This window comes from Anoplolepis gracilipes, chromosome 3 (genome assembly GCF_047496725.1).
Source record: "Anoplolepis gracilipes chromosome 3, ASM4749672v1, whole genome shotgun sequence".
NCBI lineage: Eukaryota > Metazoa > Arthropoda > Insecta > Hymenoptera > Formicidae > Anoplolepis > Anoplolepis gracilipes.
Window position 1 is genome coordinate 5,137,242 of NC_132972.1, and position 10,343 is coordinate 5,147,584.

Sequence of the window (10,343 nt, forward strand, 5' to 3'; positions counted from 1 at the left end):
TGTTTATTTTAGATAAATGTTATTTTATATTATATATATATATATATATATATATATATATATATATATATATAATTATATTAATACAATTTATATTAAATGTTATATTTAAAACTATTGCCTTTAATTTGTTCTTTATCTAAAATAAAATAAATAAATATATATATAAAAATAAATTACAATAGTTTTTTTCTATATATTATATATATTATTTTCTTATGACAGCAAAATGTAATACGCTTTTCGACTTTATGTCAACTTAAATAAAATTTCTTGAGATGTTTGATCACGGTATAATATGAGTTTGTATCCTATTTATAGAATATTCTGTAGATATAATATTTTTTGCAATGTTTAAATTTTTTTCAATCTTTGCAGCGATTTGAAATTTTACTCGACATAACCATTAAATCGACTTGAGTATATAGAAATATACATATATTTATCTATACCAGCCAACACAAATGTCAAGGCTGATCGTGAAACATCGTCTCGAGGTATATAATTGAGGAAACTAACACTTATATATGTGCGTCGATTTCTTTTTTCTAGCTTTGAAAAACCGTACGCGTTCCGCAGGTTGACGCGGATCGCTCGCCAGATGGCGGCGGCAGTCGGCCGCTATATTGATCAGTTGGGATTTTGCGAGGAGACGCGCGCGTTGATAAGATCTCGCGTATTTTTCGATCGCGCACGCAATATACCTACCTCCGCGCGACGTGTGTGCGTGACATTTGTCGCGCGCGGCAAGTAAGCTCGGCTCGCGTGACGTGTGAATTTCGGTCGCAAGGCTCCCCGCTTTAGCGGCAGCGGTAGCGTCGTCGTCGTCCTCGTCGTCGCCGCCGCGTAAACCCTCCCTCGCCCATGACGTCACTCGCGAATTACACAAGCGTCATCGCTCACAATCGGTCTGTTGTGGAAAATTTTGTCGCGGGATCCATGGTGGCGAGGTGCGCCGCTCCTTGAACAGACGACCGGCGAATCTATCGAGTGTCGATTTACGCGGCAACGAAGCTCCACGCGATCAAAGTGAGTGGCATCGTTCGTTCTCTTCTGTCTTTCTCTCTCTCTCTCTCTCGCTCTCGCTCTTGCTCTTGCTCTCGCTCTCTCTCTTTTTTTCCTCTCAGCACGTCGTCATCATAATTATCAACATTATTTTTAATTCACGTCATCGTATCGTAAGCTAGATCCGCGCGAAGAGACTGTAATAAGAGATTTTTTTACCGTGTTGTTTAACGATAATGTCGTTTGCCTCGAATGTTGAACGACATCGACGTCGACGGCGTCGGCGAAGCTTACGATACATATACTTATTTCTCAACGGTGCGACATGTCGTCTTGTGTGACATTTCGCACCTGTCTGCGTTGCTTTCGCAACAGAGGGAATGGATAGGTCATATATTTACGGGACACTTATTTTTATATCGATTGTTTCTTAGTTTAGATTTTTTCCTATCCTTATCGTAGTTGCGTCATTAAAATAAAAAAAAAAAAAAAAAAAATTGCTTACGATCATGTGAAATTTTTCCTCCTTCGTAATAAACTTATTTGCATAATAATTTGTAATTTATATTCTACAGGAGAGGTTTTAAATTTTATTTTATTTAATATATAGTTTTAATGCAAGATAACATATGTTGAGTGAAATTTAGAGAGAATTTTTCTATGTAAAACATTAGTTTATTTGTGACAAGTATTTCATCATCACTGTTTGTGATATTTATAAATTTTAAATTAAATTATTACTAGACAGTTTAAACTATAAAGCTATAATGTTAACCACATTTTTTGTTTATGTTACAGTTGAACTTTACAAAAGAGATTCTTATTCTGTCGTGATGTCTATGCAACAGTATTGTTTGCGCTGGAACAATCATCAACCGAATTTTATCTCGGTTTTCTCCAATTTATTAAATAACGAGACTTTAGTAGACGTTACTCTTGCTGCAGAAGGCAGGCAAATTCAGGCGCACAAAGTTGTACTGTCAGCATGCAGTACATACTTTCAGTCACTGTTTACAGTGAATCCTTGTCAGCATCCTATCGTTATACTTAAGGACATCAAATTTTCGGACCTCAAGATTATGGTAGATTTTATGTACTATGGAGAAGTAAACATATCTCAAGATCAATTGCCATCTATTATAAAGGTAAAAAAAATATTTTAATTATTAGTAATCATACAAAATCTGCTTATATCATATTTTATGGAAAACACTTGATAAACAATACACTATTTATTTAACAGACGGCAGAAAACTTAAAGATAAAAGGACTTGCAGAAATGCATACAGCGTCATTAACTAAATGGCCAAGTGGAAGTAGCGAAACTGGTGGAGCAGATCGTGGCGAATCCTGCTCACCCAGCCCATCTCCATTATCTCCTTCTTTTCGTAGAAAAAGATTACGGAAGTCTTCTACTGGCTCAACATCTGGATCTGGCGACAGGCCGGAAGAAATCAATGAAATAACACTAGTGGCTACTAACATTGTAAAACCTGAACCCTTAATTGCATCGCAAGAAAGTGGAGAGAATATAAGGCGACCGGTAAATACTAGCACAGAATCTCAAGGCAGTATTGATGAAGATCAAATATCAATTGTAAGTAAATATGACATGTTCATATTTTATATAATATTTAACTGAATAATGTAAAACATTTAATTTTATAAAAGTTAAAAGTTCTTGTAATTTTTAAACAATTTAAATTATAAATTTGAGGTAATATGTGACGTTCCTTCATTTTAGATGAGTAATATGGAAACTAGTTCTACCAATACACCAGCCCAGAGTGATGGTTCTATTCAAGACGTGAGTCAACAGTCAACAGGAGGAAACATTGCGCAAAGTTCTGTCTCTTCGCAACCACCCACTCATCAAGGTAAGATGTACTGTACCTTAGTTTATTAGAAATCTCCATCCAATACCTTTATAGCGTAATAAAATATAAATCATATATTTTAATATATGCACAAATAATATAAAGGACATATATATAATGGGTATATATATATATTAGAAATTAATGTATAAAGTCCAGAAATGTGAATATTTTTACTACTTTTTTTTCTTTTATGCTGCATGCATAATTTTGAACATAGTTATGAATTGAAATTGTTCATTTCTCTTGCATACAGATAGATATTATTTAGATATGTTTCTCTTTTTAACATACATATATGCTTTTCTGTATTTTCTTATTTTCATATAAAATTATAATTTATTTATATTTAGCATGTGCTGCTTATTTTATCAATGATAAAGATAATTTTGGAAAAAATTTTTTTCTAAAAATTATATGAGAAAATAATATAAAAATGAGAATATATATAAGAGAACTAATATATGACAGAAGAACTATAATTTTTATATAATTTAATATTCAGTATTTTATATGTATATATGTGATATTATTATATACTTCAAATGATGAGAATGAAAAAAGCATTCTTAGCATTCTTACTATCTTTTTTTCAGAGATACATAATAATTTTTAGATTTTTGATTATTTTAATTTTTTCTTAATTGAATTAAAAGAAAAACTATATGGAAATACATATCTAGAGTATGTACATATCTTATCTTGAACTTGGTTATTTAAAAAACATTTAGGTTTTTGCATTGTTGTAAAAGAAGTGAGGTAAAGTTTTTAATAGATTGATTGATCTAAGGTTTATACTCGAGATAATCGTGTGTATAGAACTGATATGAAAATAATATGAAAAGTTGAAGACAATTTTTAATTTGACAGAACGTGTTACGCGCGAGCAGTTAACTGTAGGTTTAATAATATGGTTTTTCTTATTAAATTGTGCATTGTAAATCTATGCATAACGATCCGACAGTTCGACAAATTGCATGACACCTCCCCTTTCGGCAAATATATTCGATAATTGTTATTTGAATTATGCATATACTGACTGTGGTGGGTATTTAAATTGCATGTCGATAAGCGAAGTTTACACACATTATATTATGCTGGCACAGATGCGTTTAAATGTATTGCACAAGGAGAATCAACAGACGTTTGACATGAAAATAGAGCGAAATTTCAGGAATTAAAACTTATATAATAATAATAACAATAATAATAATAATAATGCGAATGTGCAAAAAGAAAAAGATTCTTTCTCTCTCATTCATGAAAGAAGATCATCATGGTACACAGATACATAGCACACAATATGTTATTTTTCCGGAGAAGGACAATATACCGAGTTTTTACATTAATGGAGTGTGTATGTGTGCCACTATACTCTGCCTTATAAATGTAACAAATTCCGTACATGTATTTCAGTATTTCAAACAATGATGTGCTTAAAAATGTATCTGTGCCATGCCGCAACTCCATATTTAATACGCTCATATATATATATCGTTTTTTTTTCCACAAGATTTTATTTTTAATATCTATCATCTTTTGCTTACTTAGAACTTAGTATCGTTTTTTCTATATATCATAGAACAAACTATTTTTTTAATTAGATTATATTTATTATGTATGCCTTGTTTTATATGAACAGATATGCTGATATATTATACATTATTCTTCTCTCATAGTTTAAATTTAAGTTACGTTATTAATGGCATAATATAATCATGTAAAAATTGCATCTATAATTGATTTTTATGTAATATACAGGTGAAATAAATTTTTTGATGGGGATATACATAAAAATTATTTATAACAAAATTGAACGACTTTTAAAATTCTTATGTCAAAATAATAAATCCAAGTATAGATCGGAATCGGATATTTTCTCGCTCACTCTTTACAATCGTAATATTTCGTAATATTTCGTAATATTGTGCGATCATATTACTCTCACTCTTTGCCATTTACTTTAATCGTAAATACGCAAAGTATCAGCGGATTGATAATTCCTGTGCTCTGACCAAAGATCAATCGGTCTGTTCTACAGGATTACAATGGACTATTATGGAGCACACATATCATCCGACACGTTTCGCTCTGTCCTCGTGTCAAACGAATCTGTCGATCCAAGCGTCGTCGGCATTCACGACGCCCGAAATAACAGCATCCTCAACCATCAGCGATCAGTACTCTGGTACCAGCACGACTGGTTCCAGTTGCGCCCTGACGAACTATCCAAACTCCTCCCACGGGACGTTGCAGCACGCGTCGTCGTCGTCGGGCGGCGGCCCCTCGCCATCGGCGCAGTGCCCGAGTAACTGTCAGAGCCCGTGCGCCAGCCCGCAGACTGCGATTAAGAGGAAACGATCGACTAATCCGCAGGCAGATGAGAACTTTATACGCGCGTTGGACGCCGTACGTTACGGTGGCATAGGGTTTTGCAAGGCGGCGAGGATGTTTGGCGTGAACAACCGAACGCTCTGGCTCGAGTACAAGAAGCGTGGCTACCCGAACAATCGGCCAAGTCTCAAGTCTCGCGTTAAGCAAGAAGTCAACTCCTCGCCGCCGCCACCGCCGCCGTCGCAGCCCCCTCCGGCACAACCCATGAATTCATCGCAGAGCCCAACGCCCATGGGCCCACCCACGACTCCGCACAGCACGCACAACACGCATAGCACGCACACCATGCTGACCAGCCACAGTCCCCACACGATGCTCAGCGGTTACATTGACAGGCATACGGACTATGCGCTACCGAGCACCACGATGCCGATCAATCTGCACGGCGTCAATTACAACGCCATGTGAAACGAATCCTACCCGGAAAGTCACTTGTATAGACGACCTTGAGAAGTATTACGTTCTTCCCTCCTTTATTCCTCTTTTCTCCCCTTTATCCCGCTCCCTGTAAACAATTGATCCTATCTACCAAGATTTTTGTGTTAGTGAAAGTTTCGCGAGTTCGAGAGTTGGAAATAAGACGGAATGCTTTTTAGTATTCACATTTTTTTTCGTCTACGCACCCACAAATTTTTGAGTATTCGAGTCTCAAAGTCGACATATGCATATAAGTCAGTATATTTTATATACATACTTGTATAGGACACATGACAAATGTCCTCTGTACTTTCTCCTAGTTATAGACGATTTCAAATATTCGACTTTTGTTTCCTTATCGAAAATTTCGTGAATTATCACTAGCCCCGTATTTTTTTAATCTCATAATATTTATGAAATGAACAAATGAATTGAAAACTTTCTAACTTTTAAATAACTTTGTATCTATTTCTCTATATTTTTGTCTTTTTCTTTTCTTCAATCAAATCTTTGCTAAAAAAGAATCAAAGTTTATTGAATCATCTGTAATGTAAGAGGAAACTGCGCGACCTTTCAGAAAATTTATTGTTTATATAATATTCAATTATTTAAATTAAATATATTTTATATACATACTTGTGTAGGACACATGACAAATGTCCTCTGTACTTTCTTCTAGTTATAGACGATTTCAAATATTTAACTTTTGTTTTCTTATCGAAAATTTCGTGAATCATTACTAGTCCCGTATTTTTTTAATCTCATAACATTTATGAAATGAACAAAGAATTGAAAACTTTCTAACTTTTAACTTTGTATCTATTTCTCTATATTTTTGTCTTTTTCTTTTCTTCAATCAAATCTTTGCTAAAAAAGAATCAGATTAAGTTTATTGAATCATCTGTAATGTAAGAGGAAACTGCGCGATCTTTCAGAAAATGTATTATTTATATTAATACTCAATTATTTAAATTAAATTTTTTTCTTTATTTTTGTAAAATATATATTTCTTAATTATATATATCTTTATATTTATTTTTTTAAAAATCTTTTTGAACTTTTTGATACGCGCTTTATAATCCAAACTGTAATTTTTACAATGTGATAAATGAACAGATTTACAGACGAACACGATCGCACTTGTCAGTTACTTCTCATATTTACAGATTATCGATTTTTAGTTTTCGTCATTAGAATTATTATTGCTGAAGATTTTAATATCATCTAGAATTGGGGCATCATCTAGAATTCGTTCATGCTCCAAATGAAATGTTGCTGAAACTAATAATGAAACTACAATAATTGTACGAGATTGTACAAAGCGTATGATTAGAAATTGCGTTATCTGTATTTGCACACGTGTGTTAGTATATTGTACGAGACTAACATTATGCACACATACGGAGATAATCTATCAATACATGTATTACAATTAATTGTTACTATGTTGAACAAATATATGAGAGAGAATCGTCGTAGACTCTCTTTTTAGAGATATATTTTCCTCTTACATACACATGGATTTTGTTTAACTTTTTATAATTTTATGATATATATAATATTATATATATATATATACAGGAAATTAAGATATATATATATTTGTTGCATATTATAATATGTATTATTTTGCTACATTATATTAGTTTTTATTTTTTTTCAAGTATCTGCACATATATTTTTACCCATTTTGCTTTTATTCAATACCGAAAAATTATTTTAACAAAAACGTACGTTGAATAATAATGTAAGCAAATGCAATTATTTGATATATTAAATATTCCATATATTAAGTTAATCTAAACTTTGTGAAACTAGTTTCTGTTGTTTTGAAATGTAAATTTAATGTGAAATAATGTGAAATTCAGCTTTAGAAAGCGTAATGTAATTGAATGAATATATGTATACATTTACATTATTTCACTGACATTTGTATTTCTGTTATGTTTAATTATAATAAGGAATTTATTAGTCTAGTTCTCTAGTGAAATATTATATGTGATAGATATACGAGATAGATTTTTTAACATTAAACTTGTGTAAAATAAAACTAGAACATAAAAAAATGGAATATATATATATATATATATGCATATGAATTTAATGCAAACTAATATTTCTAATTTTGTTTGCGAAAATTATTTGTCGTTTTATTTATTTGCACTATTTGTTGTGTATAAGTAATAATTAAATTAATCGCGGAACAGTAAAGAGTAATGCATGTATTGAATACAAAAAAATGTGAACGCTCAAAATAATCGAAAGATATTTTGATTGTACTTTTACTTTTGCGGTTCTGTAAACTCAAGATTCTTTTGTCACAACGGAATGAAGATAGAGCAACTTTTTACGAGACGATCGTAGAAATATACACTTGAGTGGTTTAAAGTTAGAAATTAGTCTCTAGTAAAATAGCCGTTAATTGCACTGTTAAGAAGCATTTATATACCCCTTATATAAACAATTAAAAAATAATTCTGAAAGAATAAAAATTATTCTAACAGTTTGCAACAAGAATGAGATTTCCATTTATTTGTTTCAATATTTCTCAACCTTCTTTTCTTCATTAATCGTGTGTGTTAATAATAAATGTTTCTTTTTTTTACAAAGATACCTGTACAACTAAAGAAGAAGCAATTATATGTCAATCACAGAATAATTATATAACGTTTTTCTTATTTATATACATTATATTTTTTTGGAATTATTGAACAATTGTATTTATTATTATTATTATTGTAAATACTATTTTTTGTATATTGATGTATATATATAACTAATATGTATCTATCTGACTAAGAGATTTCCAAGACTTCTCTAATAATTCTTCGATAAAAATTATTAATCCGTTGTATAATATATAAAAAAGCTAAAATTATTTAATGGAATTAGCTGATAATAATGTATCGATTCTTTTATTAAAGTCTATTTATTTATTATTATAGTTCTTCATTGCAAGACACAAGCAGTAACGAAAAGGACACGGCTACTGATTAGACAACCGCGAGTGAAGAAGGAGCCGAGTCACCTGTCACCGGATGGCGAAGCGAGCTCCTCGCCTCACATTGTCTCGACCTCTGTTCATCTTGCCACGTCGACACTGAATCTACCCCAGACGTCGAGGAGTTTCGAGGAATCGCGTATATCACCACCGCCGCACACCATGCTGGTCAATCAGCCGAATTTGCTGACGGTGACGACGACGTCGTCTAACTTGTTGACGGTACCCCAGCCGTCCTACCTGACCAAACAACACTCACATCCGTTGCTATCCAGTCAGCAACCGAGCACATCCGGGACTTACTGGATACATCGACAGCATTCGCATCCGGAATTGCCCGGCAGGACCACGAGTCCTTCGATAGTGATCGAGCCGGCGCCCATCCTCAAGACGGAAGAAGAGGGAGTCGAGGAGACTTCGACTCCGACTACTTCCTCTGAGCTGGGAACTGGCAGCGGTGGTGCTTCCACTGGATTGAGGGTGAAGACGACGGAGTTGCGGCGGACTTCTTCATCGCCACAGGTAGATATTCCAGATTAATCCTAACGAGATAAATATTTCCACGAAGAAATATCTCAAACTAATTCTGACTTGATAGCCTAACAGCACACATGTTCAAAAGATGTTTATAAGAAATCCATAGAATCCATATGTTAAAATACATATTTTAATATCCTGTGAATCTTTTATAAACATCTTTTGAACATGTGTGCTGAGAGGGTATATGCAGTTTAATTTTATGATAGACCAAAAGTACGTTCTAAAAATTGGATATAAAACTGTGATACTATTTTTCATGAATTTATTATAAAGATCTATTTTTACATTAGTAGACTGCAATTAATTCTCTCTTATTTCTTTTTATCTGCGCTCAATTTATTATCTATTTTTAAATTATAGAGTCTGTATGCACATCAGATGATTTAAGTAAACGTAATTTAATATATTTACTTTTTAGACGAGCTGTAGCAGCAGAGAGTCTCGTGAAAATACGGGGGATCAACGATTAGGTCACTGTCCGGTGTTACGTCAGGGTCCTGCTTTAGGTTGCAATCATTGTTGGAACACGATAGATGATCATGGCAGAATACTCCGTAGGAAGACCAAGTATCACTGTCCCGAATGTCAGATTAATTTGTGCATCGTACCCTGCTTCCAAGAGTATCACGAGCAGCGGCGCGAATTGATTTCCAAATTGAAACCCTTACCAAAAACTAGCTCCGTTTAACTCTTTATTCCTATTTATTATGTACTCCTAAGGTACGTAGAGTACAATGTACCTTGTTTTATAAGTAATCGGATTACCTATCGGATTATGTGTTAAGCACGCGCTTTAAATGTGTGAAGATTTTTGAGATATGAAGTAACGAGTCCATCATCAACGTGTAACATGTGACGTTACCAATTCATCCTGTATCACGATTGATGTGAATCATGAAACTTGTATCATAGTACGAAGACTTTTCATGACTTCATATATTTTCGTAATATATTTACAGCGTCTATAATTGTTGAAGTAGATGAAATTATTGCAGAACGCGATTATACTATTGATCATGGCATTGCATGTCTATAGTTGTGGATATCGAATTTTTGTTTTTTTCTTATTATATTATGCCTTTTAGCAACATCATTATTTTTAGTCTAGT

General features: G+C 33.1%; 1 protein-coding gene across 3 annotated transcripts; it reads left to right on the forward strand.

Annotated features, from left to right (window-relative positions):
- Positions 1-391: 391 nt before the first annotated feature.
- On the forward strand, positions 392-10,003 carry Btbvii (BTB-protein-VII). 3 transcript variants are annotated; one of them, XM_072887642.1, is made up of 6 exons: positions 392-1,029; positions 1,804-2,150; positions 2,249-2,602; positions 2,750-2,882; positions 8,639-9,216; positions 9,653-10,003. In XM_072887642.1, the coding sequence occupies exons 2-6, from the start codon at positions 1,839-1,841 to the stop codon at positions 9,920-9,922; spliced, it is 1,647 nt and encodes a 548-aa protein (XP_072743743.1). In that variant the 5' UTR covers positions 392-1,029; positions 1,804-1,838; the 3' UTR covers positions 9,923-10,003. The 3 variants fall into 3 exon arrangements, with proteins under 3 accessions (XP_072743743.1, XP_072743741.1, XP_072743742.1); XM_072887640.1 differs by lacking the exon at positions 392-1,029 and adding an exon at positions 1,085-1,393; XM_072887641.1 differs by lacking the exons at positions 392-1,029; positions 8,639-9,216; positions 9,653-10,003 and adding exons at positions 1,092-1,393; positions 4,924-6,909.
- Positions 10,004-10,343: the final 340 nt, after the last annotated feature.

Coding starts and splice junctions, on each gene's coding strand:
- Btbvii (XM_072887640.1), top strand. CDS start 1,258: ATGTTGAACGACATCGACGTCGACGGCGTCGGCGAAGCTTACGATACA. Junction 1,394..1,803: donor GCAACAGAGGGAATGGATAG/GTCATATATTTA, acceptor TTTATGTTACAG/TTGAACTTTACAAAAGAGAT. Junction 2,151..2,248: donor AATTGCCATCTATTATAAAG/GTAAAAAAAATA, acceptor TTTATTTAACAG/ACGGCAGAAAACTTAAAGAT.